The 22,911-nt window shown below is 38.9% G+C and overlaps 1 protein-coding gene across 1 annotated transcript in view; it reads left to right on the forward strand.

Moving 5' to 3' along the window:
• LOC122712813 overlaps window positions 1-22,911 on the forward strand; it is a 178,370-nt gene that overhangs the window by 152,191 nt on the left and 3,268 nt on the right. Inside the window, exons 5-6 of the mRNA XM_043932728.1 lie at window positions 11,731-11,903; window positions 21,215-21,582. Coding sequence (XP_043788663.1) covers window positions 11,731-11,903; window positions 21,215-21,582 — 541 coding nt within the window. The remainder of the gene's footprint in view (window positions 1-11,730; window positions 11,904-21,214; window positions 21,583-22,911) is intronic.

The following is a 22,911-nucleotide window of genomic DNA, read 5'->3' on the forward strand; positions in this document are numbered from 1 at the left end:
AAATCGACTCGCCCCCGTGGCAAAAAATTTCGACGAAACCTTTATCGGCCGCCAGCCAGATGAAACGAACAATTGGAGTGTCGAACTGCCGTTCGACACGCGAGCGTGGTCAAAATTAGCGGAAGGTAGCGTGAATCCAGGCCGAGGCTGACACGTGGATGAATATAAAGGGAAGGAAAGGAGGGAAGGACTCAGAACCTTCTAAATCGAATGGTATATCGGCTTGTTTACTGGAAAACTCTTGCGGATCAGAGCTGATTACGCCAAATTCATTTCACCAAAGTTTTTGTTATTCTTGATTTTTCGTTTGTTTATTTTGTAGAATTGTAGAAAAGAGATACTTTGCTATTTTATATCAAAATATTTATCATACGTAAAACGAGCGAATTCCATTAAATTTCCAACTATAAAAAAAATATTTATCAAATCAATTTAGAGAACTTTCATAATCAGAATATTGAAATTATTTTTCTTATCAACTTATCTATTCAATATTCGCTGCTCCAAGATTCCGAAAGATCTCGAAGATCCAGACCAAGTATCGATACCTATTCGATATCTGCTACCCCAAGCTTTCGAAAATCCAAGATTTCAAACGTTTCCAAAACAATAAATCTCGAAGATCCAGAACAAGTATCAATACCTGTTCGATATCTGCTATCCCAAGCTTCCAAAAATCCAAGATTTCAAACATTTCCAGAACAATAAATTATTCGTTCGCGGTTCGTTTGATCGAGCACGTGTTACTATGGCGAAAATCCAAGATCTCGAAGAACCAGATCAACAAGTACCAATACCTATTCGATATCTGCTATCCCAAGCTTTCAAAAATCCAAGATTTCAAACATTTCCAGAACAATAAATTATTCGTTTGCGGTTCGTTTAATCGAGCACGTGTTACTATGGCGAAAATCCAAGATCTCGAAGATCCAGATCAACAAGTACCAATACCTATTCGATATCTGCTATCCCAAGCTTCCGAAAATCCAAGATTTCAAACGTTTCCAAAACAATAAATCTCGAAGATCCAGAACAAGTATCAATACCTGTTCGATATCTGCTACTTCCAAGCTTTCGAAAATCCACGATTTCAAACATTTCCAGAACAATAAATTATTCGTTTGCGATTCGTTTAATCGAACACGTGTTACTATGGCGAAAATCCAAGATCTCGAAGATCCAGAACAACAAGTACCAATACCTATTCGATATCTGCTATCCCAAACTTTCGAAAATCCAAGATTTCAAACGTTTCCAAAACAATAAATCTCAAAGATCCAGAACAACAAGTACCAATACCTATTCGATATTTGCTATCCAAGCTTCCAAAAATCTAAGATTTCAAATATTTCCAGAACAATAAATTATTCGTTTGCGGTTCGTTTAATCGAACACGTGTTACTATGGCGAAAATCCAAGATCTCGAAGATCCAGATCAACAAGTACCAATACCTATTCGATATCTGCTATCCCAAGTTTTCGAAAATCCACGATTTCAAACGTTTCCAAAACAATAAATCTCGAAGATCCAGAACAAGTATCAATACCTGTTCGATATCTGCTACTTCCAAGTTTTCGAAAATCCAAGATTTCAAACATTTCCAAAGCAATAAATTACTCGTTCGGGGTTCGTTTCATGTTATCGAAAATCCAAGATCTCGAAAATCCAGAACAACATTAAAATCCAAAATTTCAAACATTTCCAAAACAATAAATTACTCGTTCGCGGTTTGATCGAGCGCGTGTTCTTATCGCGCATAACGAAACAAAATTCATCCAGCTGGTCGAGCGATTAATTCGATCGTCGTGCGTACAGAAGTACATCTCGGCCAGAACACGGACTCTTCAGCTACGTAACACCTGCTGTAAGAGGCGCGGGCTGGTTTTTCGAAGGAAGTGTAGCGGAGGAGAGGGGTGGTCTCTCGTGGAAGAGGGATGGCGGTCGCAGGACACTCGGTGGACGCTCGGGTGACCACAGATTTATGAGGAGAAGGGCCCGGGATTCCCGGGACGAGAAATTTCGAAATGTTTTGCCAACGGGGGAGGAGAAGAAAGGGAGGGGAGTAAAATAGCGTGTCTGGGCCTGCTGGATTCCCTCCCTGGGTTTAATTACTTTCGCGGATAATTGATTCGAAAATAACGTCCGTCTGCGGCTACCGAGAGGAGTGGACGAGCGGGACGATGAACCGAGCGAGTTTTGGAACGTTTTATGGAAGGAATATGGCAGTTGAATAGGTTTTGATGGGGCAGAGCGGTTTTTAGGAGCGTGGCCCGTTCCTCCTGTGCCGAGGGGGAGGAGATGATCCGGGTGGTCTCGTTGGCTCCGCTGATTTTCGTTTAATCATTCACCGTGATTCGAATGTTCGTATATATTAGAGGGAGGGAGGGGATTTGCATACGGAAAAATATCCTTATCGATGTTTAAAATGCGTTAAACGAGACGAGGGAGAGGGTACGATGCAAAATAGGCACGAAAAGTGATTTGAGAATCGAAATTGTCGTGGTGATTTTGTGATGGTGATGGTAATCTTTATGTGATTTCGCGAATAATTAACGCGCGGGATCGAAAAATCGACAGTTATAAAAGAATATATAGGGAGAATGGAATGAAATTCAAAAAGGATACGAATATGGTATGGTGCAGAAGAAAAAAAGATGAGATAAATCGTTCGCAAATAAGAAGATTGGCTAAACAGAACATCGTGCAACGAATTTTTCAATCGATCGAATGCGCCAAACTGACTTCAATCGCGTGATAAAAATAACGAAATCTTACGTCACTTACTTCCATAATCCACTTCCATCCGATTCGAGTCGAAATTGTTAATATCGGATGGCCGATCGAGCGTGTGGCCGAAAACCTATGCTGGAGCAAAATTTATACGAGTTATTGCGAGTTCTGGCCGGCAAACTAAATTTTCCCGCCAGCTGTTCCACCCACCCTCCACCCCCTGCTTCTCCTGCCCGATCGAACTTTCCGATCACGGCCGCCACCGTTGTAACCGAATCACGAATCTTTTTTTTCTTTTTTTTTTCCTCTCTCTCTCTCTCTCTCTCTCTATCCTTCGTTGAAAACGTCTGGCCACGGGTCGAAAAAAAAAAAAATATTTCTCGAATAATCGTGTTCGCCGCGCGGCTTGTTTCGATCGATTAACCCGTCCCGATAGACTTTTCGAATTGGCTCTCGTCGTCCTACGCGAATTGTTCGATCGTTCGTACGAAAGGATACGCCGCCCCCGATTGCAATTTTGTGTTGCGTCAAAACACGGTTAACCGGTTGACCATCGACGATGGATTAACGCGGGAAGAGGTCCAAGTTAAATCGGATCTGTTACAAAAGTTATAAAGATATTTCTCCCTGGGGAAAAAATATGGTTTGGAAAAACGATTGAACGAAAGTTTACATCGGGATGAATTTCTTGGTGAAATTTTTTTTTTTTTCTTTTCTTTCTCGAGAAAGATTCATTTTCCTCGAGATTGGAGAAAGGAGAAGGAATTATGGAAATAGAAGTGGAAAGTAGCGGTAATAGTTTTCTAAAAACGAAGCTCGAGGATCGATGGAGAGGTGTAAATTATTTCTTTCCTCCTTTGAGTTTCTTCAATCTAGTCGCAAATGCGCTTGTTCTCGTATTTTTCACGCGTGAGAAACGAAGGATCGAAGACGTGAAAGGGAAGGGAAAATGGTTTGCGTTCGGGATTCGATGGAATTCGGTGGGGGACGACGATCTGCGGTCGACACCGTTCGATCTAATTTCTATCGAATGACGCGTCGTGATTCCTGCGCTCATCGACATGGCCGCGATACGGCCCGTGTTATTTCCCGTTTATTTTGAATTAATGAACCCGATCGACGGGCCAAGGCACTTGATTACGGGTAATTGTTAGTAAAAACGTTCAAACATTTATCGATGATAACGCGCGTGATTATCGTTGCATGATGGGAACGTTGTCGGCCGGATGAGCATGTTAATGCACGATTGCACGAAAATTAATATACATGGGAAGTTAATTTTATAGGGACCGTGAAATATGCAATGCTCGCGTATCCGTTTACGAGCTATTTCGCGCGAAATTGCATCAAATTTGACACCACGCGCCACCAATTATTTATATCATCAAGAAGATTAACGCTCTTTTTTTTTTTACAGTTATTCAAATTTGGAATATTTTTTTTTTTTTTTTTTTTTTACGTTAATTTACGAACTCCGATTCGAACATTATTTACAGATACGTAAACAAATTAGAAGCGTCAATGATTTCGTTGAATCGAAAACCGCCATGTTTCTTTTGTCAGAGATAGGCAAAATTTAATAAGTTGAGGTTACTTTGATAATTTATCGTTCGAAACGAATAATAATAATAATAATCGCAAATATAATTGTAGTAGGCAAATTAGAAATAGCTATGAATAAATGTTATTCAACGAGCATTTTAATTTTACTTAAACTAACTACTTTATTCGAAAGTTTTAACTGGTTACTCTTTCAATTTTTTTTAATTAACCCTGACTCAAAGGATTCGAAGATCACCTTAGGCATAATGAACAATAAAGTCATAAGAAGAATTAAAAATTTCATATCGTTTAGTTGAACAAACAAAGGATAAATTTATTTTGAAAAAGGTATTGAACGATTTCTAAAACTGAATTAATTTCTATACCGTTCCCATGTACTTTGATTACTTTGAACGAAAACGTTTCAACTTTGAAAGTCGATCAACCAACAAATTCCATACAACCGAAATTGTTTCGAATTTTCAGTAACCGTGTTCTCTAAAACGTGTTCCCTAATAAAATCGTCGGAGCAATCAGATTAACGGCGAATTTTCGTCAACGAAACTTCTCTTTTAGCAAAAACTCCCCCCTTGTCGTAACTCTAATCGTCATCTTCGTAATATTCCTTGCCCTATTTACCCGAGGAACAAAGTTCCTCGCCATAAGGCGGTCGTACAATCGACCGTGTAACAAGCCACAAAGTTTTCGCCCTTGCAAATAAGACAGACCGGAATATGAAGTTGATAAAATTACAGTTATCGACGTGACAGTAAAGTTGATAATTCAAGGGAACAATAAGTTTATCTCGAAATTGTTTGAAAACTCAACGTTAAATTATCTTTTTACGCGTGTCTAAATTTTTCTTCTCCAATCGATCGTCCAATAATATATAATTACACTCGCATAATAATTATTCGTTAATGATTATATACTCTAAATTTTATTTTAATTCGTTAATGATTATATACTCTAAATTTTATTTTAATTCGTTAATTATTCAATTCTAAAAAATTTCCCCCACTTTTTAAAACTTTATAAATAAAATTTGTTAAATTTCATTATTTGTAAAAGAAACGCAATGAATGCATCGGATGCACAGAGGATTGATAATTCTTGGAGACTCGAAAACGGTTTACAAACGTTGATACATGTTGCATCGTCGGAGCGATGGATTTGGGTAAATGGCTGACGTAATGGTAGGAGGAGAAAATGACAGGGGAACCGAGTTGCAGCGGTGCGTCATAGTCTAATTTTGAATTCTCGATCCGCGCGGAGTGTCATGTTTCTCCGCACCGCCTTGGACGAGGAACGCTGCATTACCGACCGACGCCGGTGTACCCGGAAGTAATAACACTTTCGAAAACTCGTGTCGCCGATTCGAAGCGGGGCGAGACTGAAACGCGGCGAAACTGTTCGGCCCAGATGGAAATTCGCGGTCGGACAAGCGGAAAAGGGTTGTTTGCGAAAAAGGGGAAAAAATGAAAATTCACGAGCTCGCGAACGCTCGCGCTTGAAAGCTGGGGGCGGGCTTGTTCGAGAGGATATTTTTTTCGAATAGAGTTGTTCCAGGTTCGGTGGTAGTAGTTTGGACGGAGAAAGAGAGAGAGAGAGAGAGAGAGGTTAAGAACGAGACGAGGCGTGTCGGAGAGGAAATTTTTGAAATTTTTTTAAATTCGTTTTAAATCTTAACGCAGCGAAAATTGAACGAAATTTTTCTTGCTTGTGTATTTTATATATTGCAAATAGAAGCGAAGAATAGAACGTCGTTTATTATGCAAAATTCATTTGTACTTTTGTGAACACACGTTAGAAAAAATAAGAATATTCCTGATTCTTTGTTCCTGTCGTAAAAATAAAATATCTATCTTTCCTTGGATATTTTATATATTATTCTTGCTCGTAAATTGTATATAGATTTTTCGTTACTTAAATTTTTCGTGCCTGTATGTAAAGGGAAAACTGCAAATTATTTGAATACGAGAGTCACGTTTAAAAAAAAAAAAAAAGAGGGGAAAAAGAATCGTCGAAATTAACTTAACTTCGGGCGTTTTCCATGGATCCACGGAAATTGGTCCCCTCGTTTTTCCTCGACAAATACAAATTATTAATTTGTACAGGGAGAATAGAGCACGTATAAACGGCATAATTTATATAATATTGCATTATTCCCCTTTATTTGAACAATTCGTACAGAGAGCTGCCCACTAATACATGGCTATTGTTACGTAAACCTGCAGAGACCTCGCTACAGATTCGACGCGCATTGAAAATTCATCGGGCGAGGGCAGGATGTATCACGTGTTGCACGTTTATTACAAATTTCCAGTGCAAACGGTGTTAAAACAAACGTTTCAATCCGGAGAATCGAGCGCGGAACACGAGGGTGGAACGTCGAGAATTATCCTTAGAACGCGTCGAAGCGCGTGCAAAACACCGGCCAGTTTAATAAACGAGCGATATATATATATAGATTTGGATTAATACGGATCTCCTCGGTGTCCTTTCATTCGAGATTCGAGGAGGAACACGCGATGGAAGGGAACGACGAGATCCGCCTGGGTGGAAAAATCCTCTCTCGATTCGAGGGAAGAAAGAATATCGCGGAGCTAGATGAAGAAAAATCTTAACGTGCACGGGAGAAAATGCAGCTTTACTTCCGGATTCGCGGATTTCGCGGGAGAAGAGAATAGGAGCGAGGTATCAGAGGCTTTTCTAAAGAGGCAGTAAAGCCGAAGAATATGGTAGCTATTCGAGAAAACGATTCGAGAACAGTTCTCTCAACCGGAGAAGAATAAATTCTGAAACTGTGATTATTAATGTTTTTATTAATCAAATTAATGTCTTTTTTTTTTATGTTTGAAAACTGTATTTCGAACAATGATTTGAACGTATCACAGTGAAATAAAATATGTAATATATTTTTCCAAAGTACGTCTGAAAAGCGTACGATTATCTACGATTAAAGTAAAAGATTTCTTTTCCCTACCAATGATATTGGTAACAACATTGCATCAATGATCTAAAGATTCTCAGAATCGCATGCGAATCGATCAGTAAAAGCTGCGTAAAATTAAATTCTAAAAGTTGACGAAAAAGGGGAAGTTGATGAAACAATGGGAATACTATAGTGAAGAAAATCTGTTTGAACGAGACGTCGCGAAAAGAAGTTAGAGCCAGACAAAAATCGATCCAATCTCGCTTATTTCCCTTTGAAAAATCTTCGAAAAAGCGGGGGCCACGAGAAGCCTCGCCTCGGTGTCGGCCGCCCAAAAACTGATCGTCCAAATTTATGCGAGTCGCTCGTATATTGCCAACGGCTAAATACCGTATCTCTACATACACTCTCCCTCTTCCTCCCTCTTCCTCCTTCCCTCTCTCTTTCACTCTCACTCTCGTCCGTCTCGTTCGCTGCACGATCTATCGGTTTTTGCGCCCTCGGTTTTTGTATACACGCGTAGATTAAGTCGAACGCCGCGACACGGTCGCCGTTAATGAACGAGGAAGTGTCGTTTGCGGCAGGAAACCAGGAAGGGGGGGAGAAGGGGGGAATTTTCAAATTTGCGTTTACGCCCCGAAGCCAACCGAACGAACCCCTTACTCTCTCACTGCCCTCGAACCGAACCGAGCGGCTTCCTGCTCTCTGCGCTGCAAACCACTGCCCCGAGCAAATGAACGCGTAAATATATACCCCCGCTCGTAAATACAAGAGAGATTTATACCGCACGCGCACTCTCTCCCCCTTCGATTTTATTTATTTATTTATTTATTCTTTCTCCTCCCATTCGTTTCCATCGAATCGGCCATTTTCGTTGAAATACACGATGTAATAACGATTTTTTTTTCCTTTTTTTTTTCACTGTGAGCGTTTTTTCTTTTTTTTTTTACATTTTGCGAAATTTTTGGAAATTTTTACCCCCTTTAAGCGAAATGATTGAAATTCCATCCGAGAGTGACTTTGTTTGTTTCCGTCGAAGATTTAAAAGGTATAAATTCCACGATTGGACATTTAACTTCTCTTGTGTAAAATGTTTAAAAATTCTATCCATCTTTTACTATCGAGAAATATTTTCGTCGTGAGTTTCTCAATTATTCGCAAAAGAAAATACTTTTATTTATCATTCCAAAGAAAATCTCGTCTTGTGCTTGTTATTTATAACGCGAAACGAAGGAAGCGCACAAAATTGTTACGTTTTTAATCGAAATTAAAATGGTGGATCGTGCTTTGCGTTCTATTCGGATAGATTTCGAGAGACTCGGTGAACTAGGATAATGAATAGCGCAACTCGATCACGGAGCGAGCTGTTTGAGATTGGAAATTTTAGTGAACGAGACAAACGATCCGTCTACATATTTCTCTCATAGACAGAATAGAATTACGAATTTGCGTGTCAAGGTTGGTTTAACGGGATAATTTGCAGAGCGACGGTTTTTACGGTTTTCCTCTTGCGACGAAGAATCGAAGAAAGGAGGAGAGAAAGTTGGCGCTCTTATTGCGAAACTATGCGAGTCTGACGAGCCACTCGAGCTCTCCAATTAATTGGACGACCGCCTTCACGTAGACGATGTTAATTAGAGATTATTACCAATCGTTCTCCCTTTGCGACGAGTGGTCCCGCCGATTGAAGCACCTTGGAAATTATATATCGATCCTAGAACCGTCGAGAAAACCGTTCGTTGTTCCTTGGAAAATGTAAAATATACAATCCTTTCTTCGATCGTCGTCTTTCCAAGCAATCCAAGGAAAATATAACAGAATCTGAACACTCGAGGGAAGATCGAATTCAAAAATTATTCTTTCAAATTTGCGAAAAACATCGAGGTCGAAGATCAGAAATTGGAAAATTGGACGAGTAGATCTACTCGGAGGAATATGGAATTAGTATCGTATTCCACAGCTTGGCGGAGGGGGATTAATTACACGGCGATAAGGTCTCGTCAATGGAGGAGGGGGGAAGGATTAAATGGAAGATGGGCGAAACCTGTTCTTTTATCTGTTGGACGAGTTTTCGAGAGTAATACGATGACGAAGTTCCAGCTTCCTCCGGATACCAACCCGCTGTCAGAGGCTTTGAAACTGGGCCGAGCGCTAATTAAGGTCTAATTAATTGTTTCACGTACGGTGGCAGCCTCCAATTATGGCTTCCAATCGATTATCAGCGTCCGTGGCAGAAGTACGGGTTCCTATTGAGCGAAACACGATCACTGATAAAGAAAAGGGGGAAAAAAGAAGAAGGGAAAAAACGCGGGAAAAAAAGCTCGCCCGGGGGAAAAAGACGAATGCACTCGAATGGAAAGAATAGAATTAGTCCCAGTGTTCCGTTTTAGAGTTGTTGTTGTTGTTGTTGTTGTAAAAGGATCGATGATGACTTTTTTAAAAAACGAACAAATTTTAAGTGTATTAATTTTTCACATAATGATTTGCAGTTCGTTTGTAATTATTATTTAAAAAATTGTTATGCCTTTTATAATAATTCTATTTCACGTGTCGTTCCAAATTACTCATGGATTACCGCCAATTCTATAAAACTTTCCACGTACGTATCTTTCACTCGATATCATCAATACAATCGCTATGGATACAATAAAGATACTCGATCGCATGAATTTAATGTATAAAATTCGCATCCAAAAATTTCTCCAAAAACTACGAATATAATAAATAACATGTTACTCCTACGCTACGATATCTAACACAACACCAGATAAGATAAAGAAGAATATTCAAACCTGTATCTACACGCCAAATATCGTGTTTCATCCCGGTTAACGGCGTGTGTTCACCGTTCACGATAACCATGGCAAACTTTTCCGCTACAGCCTTCCAACAAAAGCCCCCCCACTCCCCGTCGTTCGACTTCCTTCTCTCTTCGTTGCCCCCCCCCCAAAAAAAAAAAGAAAAAGAAAAAGGAGATCCATACTTGTTGCGAGAGAAACATCCGTGGCGAGAAGGGCGCGTCGAAAAGAGAGGAGCTTCGCAGAGTCTTCGATATTCCCTTTAATCCGATTGGGCCGATCAATCGGGGCTCTGCGGACCCGATACTTGCCACGTCCCCCGGGATATCCACTCCGCGACAGGAATGGAACTAATCACGGAGTGGAAACTCGGTTCGTGACTCGGTGGCTCGGTTGGATTGTCGCTTTTGAAAATTTCATTCGACAACGTTGGCCAACCATCCCCCGCCCCAAATTGAGTTTCATGTAACGGTACGTACACGCGATTCCGAATCAATTCGACGATACGTATATATATATATCTGGAATATGGGTCGGCGATAAAAAAAGAAATTCTCTTTGCATCGATAAATTAATCGATCGATTGTCCCAATTATCCGAATTTTGCATTTTGGAATGAAATTGAAATCTCGTCTCTATATAGCCGAATAAACGATCTCTCAAGAATTTAACGACGAAACTTGATGGCGTGTATCAAAGAAATTATCGAAAATGTGTTTACGTTAGGAAAAAATCAATTTGATAAATTTAATTAAATTTTATTAAATTTAAAGATCGTGTATCTGGAATGACTGGGTGATTAAAAGAATTCTCGTTACATTGAAATTATCCGTAGTTTCAATGTTTAATTGCTATCTTATCCTATAGCCCGAAAGATTTCTCGATCGTGACGATTTAATACGATTACGAAATTTGATGACGTGCATCGGAAACGAGTGATCGAAAATTATCGACGAAATTATCGAAAATGTGGTTATCTTGGCAAAAAGGATTCTTAAATATTGGAATAAAGAGAATCAATTTGAACGGTTTAAAGATTAAGTATCTGGAATGATAAAAAAATTCTCGTTTCATTGATATCAATCGTACTTTCTTAATTATCCGAATTTTCAATGTTTCGTATTCAATCTTGTCTCTATAAGAATTTCTCGTATTAACAATTTAATACAAGATTAAATGAAACTTAATGGCGTACATCAGCGACGATACCATATGTTGAAAAAATTATTTGACCAAAAGTCCATAAAAAGATTCTCGAATAAAATTGGAATCAATTCGATCTTCCATTCGAACAGATAAAACACGGTTGTTCCATTAAGGTTTGCAAGTTCACGACTTCGATTTTTCCATGTGAAATAGGACAGGAATTTCAAGAAGAAGACTCGTAAACTATTATGGAAATTCGCAATTAGTATTCAGCTTATTTCGACCAATTACTTATCCGACAGGTATTATCGGTTAATTTAAGCGAGCTTCGTTGCGCAAAGTTCGCGCTCACCTCGAATCCAGCTACCAGGATCCGGTTCAAATAATTTATTCGAAGCGAATATTGGGCCAAATTTCGAGCGATTCCACTAACGACTGATCAACCTTTTGTCGCATCTTTTGTCGCATTAGAAATTCTTCTAAAATTGAAATTCGAAATTTCGTCTCGATCGACGATATATAATAATAATTCTTTCGATTCTTCGAACGACAAACTTGGTATCTCTGGTGTGTTACAGCTACGCGAGTACACGTTGACGGAAACGTATCACGAGGACGACGTCGAGGTGGAATTCGTCAGCAACGACAATCTGCTTGCCAGCAATCCGACTCCTAGAGGGATCGATCCGAACAGGGACCTGAACGAGGCCATCGCCGAGGAACGGAAGGAAATGGACACTCAGAGATACAGGTACGTGTCGCTCGTTCATTTTTATCGAATTCCAGTTCGAAGGGACGAACGGAAGTAGTATAATAGTAGTGGCGTCGAGAGATAGGAAACGATGGGGAAAAATTCGAAAATTTCTCGATTATTATTATCCGTGTTATTTATGGAGCTTAAGGTAGTTTTTTTTTTTTTTTTTTTTTTTTTTTTCTTAGAAAAGTGAAAGTAGAGAAGAAAGAAAAGGGCGCGTACAGATGCGCTTCGTAGACGATTTAATTTATTTGAAATGGCCGTTTTACGGAAGATTGAAATTTACGTTTCTTCTTCCGTCCACGGTTTCGTTCCTCTGAGATTAAGAATTGTCAATTTCCAAACACCAATTTTAAGATTTTTTTTACGTTTCGAAGATTAAAAAATTTTCCATTCTTTCCGTCTTTGTATGCCAAGATTGTATTGCATGCTTTTAATCAAGAAATGGTGATAGAAATATTGTTATCATGGTTTATCACCATCTGCACGTAACAACGATATAAATTCTTTCTCCTTTTTCCAGCAACAATTAAATCCTTCGAAAATTGAAAACTCCTTTCATCCCCCGAGCTTATTTTCCAAATGTGCCCGATTCAGGAAAAAAATGGAGGGGAGGGAGCAGTCGTAGTAGCAGCGATGGATGTTTTCTCCCGTGTGTTTACAATTCACTCTAATTCGAAGAATTGAATACCAGGTCAGATTCCAGCTCGTATTTGAAAAGAGGCTTTCCATCCTGGCAAATTCGCCCTCGAAATTTCTCCCTTAACTTTTTTTTTTCAAACGCTGTATACGCAGAAGGAGGAGCAGGGATGCACGGGGGAGGAAATAACGATTCCGCGCGCATTTCTCGTTGCACAAAGCTAGACGGCTAGACGGAGGCAGGGGGGGGGGGAAGATGAACTTTCCCTATGAAACCGGGGGTGGGGCTCGATCGTAAAAGTTAAAGAGGGAAATAGAGCGAGAGAGGAGGGGAGGAAGGGGAGAAAGGATCTCGCAATGATACGAAGCGAGGCGGGTTGCGAAAGGGAGGAAAAACGCGAGATAGATAGATCTTCTTCGAGATCGTCTTCGCTCTGTGAACAATCATTGGAAGAGGATATCCTTCGTCCACGATCGTGCACCTTCCTCCTCTTCTCTCGCTCTCGCGGACATTGTCGATTTTCATTGAGATTTTCACGCCCAACAGTCCTTTATACGCAAGTGTCCGTTCAACGTGCCCCTTCCCTGCCCCTGACCTGTAGCTTCTGCCTGCAAGCGTTCTTCTTCTCGAACCCTTGTTGCCGCCATTGTGACGATAAGGGGTATCGAACGAATTTCGCCATTTTCTTAGTATTGGAGTATCGGGATTATTGGCGGTCATTTGTTTTATCGTGCAAATTACAATCAGTTTGTTGTATGAGGTAGAATTAAATTTTCGTGGAAAATATGAAGAACGATCGCAAGTAACCCTTAACTCTGTGTATTAATATCCATTTTCGTTCTTATAATCCGAATTTCTGAAATCGAAAAAATGAAACAAGTTTTTTTTAACTGGAAAGACAAGAGGAAATTGAAAATTCGTTTAGATAAGAGAAAAATTATGCCGATATCGTTGTTGGAAACGGATAACCTACAACTCGTTCAAATCGAGTGAACCGTATCCAACTGTGCAAATATCGAATCCATTAATATCCAATTTTAAAGAAAAGGTAGCTTTAGAAACGAATATTTCGTCGATACGATAAAATTGAAATGATCGAAACGCGATTTCTATTAAAAAAATAATGAATATAAAATATCTAAAAAAAACCTCCACTTATTTATCATTATTTATTTTCTTCGTAAAAAACGGAAACTCGTGAAAGAGGAAATAATACGGGGCGGAATCAAACGCGGTTTCCGATTCCCCCTGGTCACCTTGTACACGCCATCCGACATCCGATTCCCGATAACGATATTACTTTTCGCGGATTCTCAGTTGGAATTTCTCCTATTATATACCCGATACAAAGTGGAGTGGCCTTATCCCGTTGTAATATCCGGTCGTGGCTTGGGTCAACGCGTCCATCTATGAAACGGAGCCGAGCCAGTGTCGTAACTTTTCCCTTATACTTTATACCCTCCTTGCCTTCCTTCGTCGGAGTTATCAGCCCTTCTCGAGAGGGGGTGGGCAATTTTTATCGAATCAGACGTGGACGTCTTCGTTCTTCTTCGTCGAATTGGATTCGTTCGCGACAATATCGCGATGCGCCTTGGAAAATTATCGGCGACGGATCGAGTGAAGCGCGAGATTTCATCTTGGGACGAACGATAGTGGAAATAAATTTCGAGACGAGATTTGTCTTATAACGGTTATTTAATTTATATAGGATATTGTAGAGACAGACACTGTACAATTTTGATGAAGCGCGATCTTTTCGAACAGATTTGATCGAACAGATTTTGTGATTCGATTAATTACGAATCGGTCAAAAATTTAGAGAAGGGAATTTAGAAGAATATTCTGGAATTATTATTAAGTTAAAGATTCTTTTTGATAGCGAGATAATAAAATATATCTCATCGTGGTTTAATATCGGTTTAATATCGATCGAGATATATCCTGTATCTTTTATTAAGATTCGAAAATTTTATCTGAAAATTTGGGATAAAAAATTCCCTAGCATGGTAATATCGCATGATGTCATAGATGCTATGGATAAAATATTTCATCGTTTTAATATCGGCTATTGGAGATGGATATCTCGCGTATCTTTTATTAGGATATTTCGTCCGAAAATTTGAATTAAAAAAAAAAAAGAAATGATAAATAAAGAATACATTATATCTCTCCAAAATGAATTTTATTTCACTCTTATGATAAAAATCCGTAACGAAACAATTTTCGTTGCCTTTCAAATTAAATATATATAAAAAAAAAAAATAGATATTTCTATCCAAATTACGGATTGAATAAAAGATACGCTTAAATATCAAGTTCGTGATGCACTCGCACAACAACGTACAAGGTGGTTTAGAAGAAAATAAAGAAGTTTCTTTAATTCCACAATTGGATCACGATTCGATAAACCAGAGAGTACGAACGAGAGTTATCGAGACGAAAGAAAAAAAGGCGTGTATCGATCGAATAAATTTTTTTACCCAAACTGCTGGAATTGTTTCGACGAAGGGGAATAGAAACACAAGCTTGATACCTGGTCACTACCAGCTACCAACGACAATCGTAAAATACGTTGTTCTGGCTACGAAACTTTTAACCAAATTGGAACACCGTCCACTGGAATTTATTTTTTTTCTTTTTTTTCTTTTTTTCCTGTATTCCTTTCGATATATATCAGGAGTATTTCGTATCAATCGTCTCGAATACGCGAAACGTTAATCAAACCTCTCTCTCGTTTCTGCACCATCTCTCTCTCTCTCCCTCTCTTTCTCTTTCTAAGTGGCTTTAAAATTTTCAATCTCATTCATTTCCCCAAGAATCGATCTTGGATCAACAGTACTTTAATCAATCGATTAAGCCATATTTCAATTCTGAATGAAGCTTTTTGATAAGGATGTACGAAGATCGAAGAATTCTATACCAATTTTAAAAAAATTAATTATAGAAATGGATCTCAACAATCTTCTCTTATTTCCTTAAAGAGAACTCTCGAGATTATTTCTTTCACAAGTGGAAACTTGCAAGTTGAAAGTGATTTGGGTAATCGAGTCGCATATTGAGAATTTCACATGTTCGATTTCAAAGTTGAAAGAAAGCATGGAGAGTTGAACAGTTATGAAGACGTTTTAAATTATCCCTGAAATTATCATCACATATTTATCTTGCCAAAAAGAGGCCACGTCAAGGATGGAAGGAAATTCAGCAGCGACGGAGTACTAGGAATACAGCAATTTCACGAGGACGAGCTCAACTTTATCGCGAAACCTGCTATGTATTTTGTAACCGTGTTCCGAATATCAACCATGTTTCGAGCACTTTCGAGGTTTTCCTTTGTTAGGATGTTAACGACAAGCTGGCATAGTGGAGCTGCCACCACGCAGGTGCGACAGCTCATTGAAGAGAGCCAGCTTTAGAAACGTTTCTATAGACACCGGCTATGCCCGAACAATGTCGCTCGACGATGAAAAAGAAGTGTGTCGCCGCGGCCAGCTAGCCGAGGCCATATTGAATAATACAATGTCCTGGCTACCATTCAACCGAGTGACCCACTTCCCTTCTTCCGAATGTGACGAGGAGGAGGGAAAAAAGATTCCTTGCAACAGATGGATTAGCCGAGTGCGGCGGATTTCGAGCGGGAACCACCTTCTCCAACCCTTCCTTTCAATTTCCCTCCCGTATTTTCATCGATTTCTACTCGCCTCTCGGGAAGCGCGGATCGCCACCTAAATCGAAACGATCGATGAAACGATGATACGCGTGTAATGCTCTTCGAGCCCTCCACTTCTCCATTCCGACTTCAAAATGACTACTCGTCCAAATCTTCGTTCCAGTCAGATTCAGCCACTCCAACTACGGCGATTCAACCCGTTCTCGATACCTTCTCTACCATTTTACCGATGATATATATATACATTGGAACAAGCGAGGAGGAGGAGGAGAGAAGCCGATGAAAAACATCGTGATAAGAGAAAAATCGAGGAAGATGTCACGAGGAGGTTATGATGCTCCTCGTTGGAATCGACGTATAACGTTGGAAGGTGGCCAGCTTTTTTCTTATATATATATATATATAAGAAGATTACCGGAAACCGAGGATCAAGTTGTTCTTGTTCAAAGTGGTCGGATAGACGCGTCGAGGATGTCGAAAAGAGATCTTCTTTTCGCATCTTTTATTGGCTTCCTGGGAAATTGGATTATTATTGGTTCAAAATGTAACAGAAATTGATTAAAAGATCGTCGATTTGGTCAATAATTGAGAAATGAATACGCTCGATAGATCGTTGATTTTATACAACCAAGTTAAGGTTATTTCTTCGTAAGAGATCGCGAAACGATATCGACGACCTCTGTTACTTAGTTACTTAGTTACTTAATCTACTGGCCTAAATCTTTTCTTTCTTAACAATCTACATTACGTACAGGATCAAGAAACCATCGACAATCTCTATTTCACCTTCATCTTTCGAAGAAATTTCTCGACTATCTCATATATTATAGCATATAGAGTCAAAGCGTGTTCGAGTCGAGGGAGAGCGATTCTCTTTTACGTTAATCTAATTTATTAAACTCTTGGCAAATAAACAAAGTTGAAATGTCAACAAGCGCTGGTTGTAAAAAATAATAAAAATAAAAAATGAGAAACGAACGAACGAGGCGAGTGTAAACAAACAAGCAGGTTTTAAATATTCACGCCAGCTGTTCCTTTCACGCGAATGTTTCCCATTTCCGAGAATATTTTATAAAACGAAAGACCACGCTTCCTTCTTTTGTACGGGGAATGAAATTCAATTATTTAATCTGAAAAAGCATCGTCCTCCTCCTCCTCCTCCTCCTCTTCCTCCTCCCCCCGCCCTCGCAAATATTCACAGATTACGATTAATTACCATTAATTAACCCGGCTATGGGGAGTCCTTTGACAATTCGGGAAGTTAAATTAAATATAACTTCCTCCCTTGTCGTCGAAAATACCAGTCAGTTTTTTCATTGAATTATCGCGCGCGAATGTACTTTGGAATTCGAAATACAACGGAAAAACAACAATTTGAAATTTCGGCTTGGAAAATGGCAAATGCCGCCACAGGTTGGACGGTAATCAGAATTTCATTGAGACGAAGAGGCGAGAATATTTGAATAAAACAAATTTTAATTCTATCGTCGAGTTATTTACTTTTTTACATTTAACATTCGATCGATCGTTTTCGATCATCTACGACGTTCCAATTCCTAACAATAGTCCACACGCAAGTTTTGTACAAAAGTTTTAAAAATTGAAAATGATAGATCCGAAATTTGATATCGAGATATATTTAAAATATATCTTTTTCTTTTTCAGATCGAAAAATAAAAGGAGCTAGAGTTATTAATTTATTTATTATTATAATTTAATCGTTATTAACGATCACTTATCTTATTTCACCAGCAACATTTGAAACGAAACAATTGGTAATAAAATAATATTGTAAATTAAACGATGAATTAATTTCGAACGGTTTTACGATCAATCGAAATTCGACACAAATTAACGAATGTAATCAATTCCATTCATTTTTCTCCAACCCTGATCGTTCCAATTTTTAATCCATCGATGAGCCAGTTTCCGATGCACCAAAATAAACGATTCTAATGGCGACTTTTATTATTATTATTATTATTATTATCAAAAGCGAGAGGAAAAGCGCAAGATGTCGTTCGTAAACGTATTTAATTAATTAATTACGCGAGGTTCGTTTCGATCGCAATATCGGGCCGTTTCAAAAAGAAGAGGTGGCCAATTTGGCGCGTAAAGAGATCGATTAAGCGTTAAACGCGAATACCTTCGCGGCTAATCGAAAATATATTTACGAAAGCGGCATTATTATATCGGAATTTGCAATTCGGATCGCCCGTTGCCGCGCAGTTTGACAATTTTAAAATGCAAATGGCCGCGTAAATTGATTGGCTGCGCGGTAAACTTGGCGCTTCCGAAAGTTGCGCGCGAAAATCGCGAGGGGAGCCGCGTTTCGCCAGGCCGAAAGAATTTTTGCAGAATTTTTCTTCCCGAATCGAGGAAACGAGAATTGTGTGATACGTGGAAATATAAGGGATAAAGGAAATGGAGGGAATGGAATGGAATGGTGTAGCATTTCGTGTGTCGTAATCTCATCTGTCGAAACTGGTGAAACATTTTTAAAATATTTAAAATATCGCGTTCGTAGATGATTCGAAATATTCGAAAGTGTGCATCGCGATATTTAAACAAATCTCTGTATAAAATCAAACGAGCCAAGGTAGGAAAGTTAGAATTCTTTTTTTCGAAATTACAAGACAACGTGCAATATTGATTTTTCTTGATACACGGTATATCATTTAATATTATTTTTATTTCAATTTTCAAATTTGTATCTTATTTATCTTACTTTATTTTAATTTTTATTATAATTATTTCCCAATCGAATCTCAACGATAACGAAATGTTGCATAAAATTATTTCAACAAACTTCGATTCGTTCCGTTAAATAAATCGCCCTTCCTTTTTTATTCCGCCACGTTTTCCAAAAACGATCCCCGCACAATTAAAAACTCCATTGCTGGCGGTTTTTCCGAGAAAATGCAAAATTATCGTCCCTCCCCAAGACTTTTCCACGGCCGCAGCCTCTCCCTCTTCTTGCTCTCCACGGTTTAATGTGGACGGCAATTAAGACGTAAGGATAAGATTATCAGCGTTGCAGCAGCGGAAGCGTTAAAAATTACAACGTAGGGGGGGCGGAGTAATTAAAGGGAAACTGGGTCAACCGGGCTGGACGAAACAATTCTCGCCCGAAAACGAGGAGGGATGCGTGAAAATTTCGACTGTTCTCCTTCTCGTTCGCTCGTAACGTTTTCGCCAGAGGGATGGGAATTAAGATGATTCAATTTCGACGAAATTGTTTGTAGTTACTTTTCACTGTGTTGTTTATTCTCCTTTTTTCGCTCGGATACGAAATGTTGTATAATTATCGGTGAGAGTTAGGTGAAAAATAATATTAATTGGATACTAGTAGTAAATATTATTATATTGTCGCGAGATAGGATGTATCACGACATTAATATATTTTCATATCAATAAGAAAATTGGACTTTATTTTCTATTCCACGAACGATGGAACGTTTCTTCTGAAATATTGAATCGTTACGTACATATATTATTCAACTTGGTTCTTCAATGAAATAAGTATCAATTTAATTCAATCATCCTCTCTAACGACAATATTATTTTTCTTTAGGACCGTCGAAATGAAAATAATTATACTACGAAGGGTTAATCGAGAATTCGATCGTTTCGTCTGCAACAAGCAAATATTTATCCTCTAAGGATATTTTTGCCTCCTCGTCGATGCGAATCACAAAACTTGTAATCAAAGTCAATACTAACTATTCATTTTCGAATCGAGACTCGTCGATCAAGAAAATTGATCCTTCAGAAGTCTTCATCGTCAAATGAGGCGCGTTTCTTTCCTTTTCTTTTCCTGCTCAAAAACCCCCGGTTATTTTCGAGGCTCGATCGAACGAACGATTCGTGAATCGCGGGACAAACGAGAGAAAGAATATAAACGTACGTAAGCGAGAGAATTGAATCCAATTCGCCGAATCATCAGAATCTATCTTCTCTGGTGAAATCTCTGATGCAAATGCAATAATTTAAAAATTTAGAATTCGAAATATCACGATAGCATCAAATCGTGATCGTATCATATTCCTCGTTCTTTTAATACTTTTCAAACTCGAGCACAAAATTGCTCGAGAATCATGAATCAAACCCTAATACCCATCACTACATGCTCCACACACGGTGGAAAGAGGCGAGATTGGACTGTCTACTTCTCGACGAGTAGTAGAACTCATTCTCTCCGACGATTCTCGATTCCTCCTGACTAGAACCAACATCTGATACCGAGAAACACGAGAAGAGGGAAAAATTCGAGTTGGAAAAAAAATTGGAGAAGAGGAAAGGATATGGCAAAGTAGGATGAATAAGTTTCGATTTGTGAAACAGTAATCGATCCACTCTCTCTCTCTCTTTCTCCCCTCTCTCTTTCTCCCCTCTCTCTTTCTCTCCTCTCCTTCCCTCTGTCTCCCTCGCTTTTTTCCTCGCCGGCCACCGACTCTACCCTCTCATCGCGTACGTAGACGTACGGCAACCGTAAATCAACTCTCGAAATTGTTTTCGAGTGGCGTGCGCTACGTCCGCTTCGGTAAACCGGGATGTCTAGAAATTCGAGTAACGGCGTGGACGAACGATAACACACAGGATCCCTGTGTGATAACTTTTCATCGAACGAGAGGGTGAGGGAGGGAAGAATGGGAAGGGGATCCCCCGATACGCGAGATACGATCCCGCTTGTTTGAATAGATTTCACGCGGATAAAAGAAGTTTGCGGCTGGGATACGGATTTTCTTCCGCAAATCGAGTATAAAATGCCGAGCCCGTACAATTTTTTGACGCGAAACGAAATTGATCGAAGTTGAATCGAGATCGAATGATTCTTTTCTTTTTTTCTTTTCTTATTATTATTAGAACGATTATTGTTATTATTGTTATTTACATCGTTTATGTATTTGTTCAGAGAAACGGAGAAGCTTAAAGTAAAAAGTCATTTTTTCCAGGGAGAGAAAGGAATGAAATTCATCTCGATCGATATTTGATTTCAAGGTACTGGACGACGACGGGGAACGGTCAAATGGTGACCGAGGTTCCACGAGACAACAAGGCAGCGATCATGGACAGCATCGCCTCGTCGTACGCGTTGCAGAGGCCGAGATTCGCGGCGACAACCCCTCCGAAGGTGGCGAAATTCGAGGGTAAAAGCGGTGGGTGGCCTTATTACCAGAAGTACAAGCAGGCGGAGGCGCAAAAGGCGCAAATCTTCGAGGACATCCAAAGGAAAATGGCGAACGCGACGAGCGGGAACAGCATAGGCGTCCATTCGTGGAATTCGACCGACATCGCGGCCCAACGCCAGCACAGGCTCAGGATGAAACATCATCGGCTGACGTCCAAGGGGAAGCGGTTGAGGACGCGTAAGTGGGGAAACCTTTGTGACCCGTGTATATCTCGGCTTTTTATCGCCCTCGAACCCATTCTTCCGATCGTTGAAAAGCGCGGTGACATTGTTCGCGCGGACAATGAAGGACCAACAGTTGATGCGATCTTTTCATTCATGGAAATTAATGGTGAAACAGAACAGCACGGAGATATTTTCCACGCAAATGATCAAAGGATGTCCTCTTCTTGCCTCTCCGACTTGTTTCCCCCATTCAGAGGAACCGGCTTTTGTTAGCTCGGGACCGCGTCGATTATCCTTTTTATTCCTCGTTTCGTTTCGTTCCCTTCCCTCTGGATAAACGTTGTATGTCGCTCAATTTCATTTTTTGTTTTTTTTTTTTTTTTTATTTTTTATCTTCGTCACGATCATTCGGCTGTTTCAAAGATTGACTTGCATTTTCTATTTTTAAGTACGAAATCGTAAAGTTTATCGTCTAAAGAAATCAATTTTTCTGAGTAGTTTCGCAATAAGTTCAATCCACTTGAGAAAATTGAATAATAAATGAAATAGTTTCAATAAGATGAAATCAAGATGAAGTAAGTTGAAAGAATATTAATTCGAATGTACAATCCATTATTCATCTCGATCAAAATTCCAAAAATTCCAAAAAACTTTGTCCAAGTTCGACTTTGAAAAAATTGAATAATAAATAAAATAGAAAATAAAATAGTTCTTCAATAAGGTGGGATCTAAAAATCGTGATCTCGTCCGCAATATTCTCAAGCTTCTCCGTTTGAATCAATTATCAAAATCAACCGAATGAAAATTTCATAAAAATATTAACTCGAATGTACAGCCCATTATTCATTTCGATTAAAATTCCAAAAATTCCAAAAAAACTTTGTCCAAGTTCGACTTTGAAAAAATTGAATAATAAATAAAATAGGAAATAAAATTCCAAAAATTTCAAAAATTCCAAAAAAACCTTGTCCAACTTGTCCGACTCATAAAAATATTAACTCGAATGTACAGCCTATTATTCATTTCGATCAAAATTCCAAAAATTCCAAAAATTCCAAAAATTCCAAAAAAACTTTGTCCAAGTTCGACTTTGAAAAAATTGAATAATAAATAAAATAGGAAATAAAATAGTTCTTCAATAAGGATCTAAAAATCGCGATCTCGTCCGCAATATTCTCAAGCTTCTCCGTTTGAATCAATTATCAAAATCAACCGATGAATGAAAATTTCATAAAAATATTAACTCGAATGTACAGCCCATTTATTCATTTCGATCAAAATTCCAAAAATTCCAAAAAAACTTTGTCCAAGTTCGACTCATAAAAATATTAACTCGAATACA

The sequence above is a fragment of the Apis laboriosa genome, unplaced genomic scaffold (genome assembly GCF_014066325.1).
Source record: "Apis laboriosa isolate Shangri-la unplaced genomic scaffold, ASM1406632v1 scaffold21_cov150, whole genome shotgun sequence".
NCBI classification, from domain to species: domain Eukaryota; kingdom Metazoa; phylum Arthropoda; class Insecta; order Hymenoptera; family Apidae; genus Apis; species Apis laboriosa.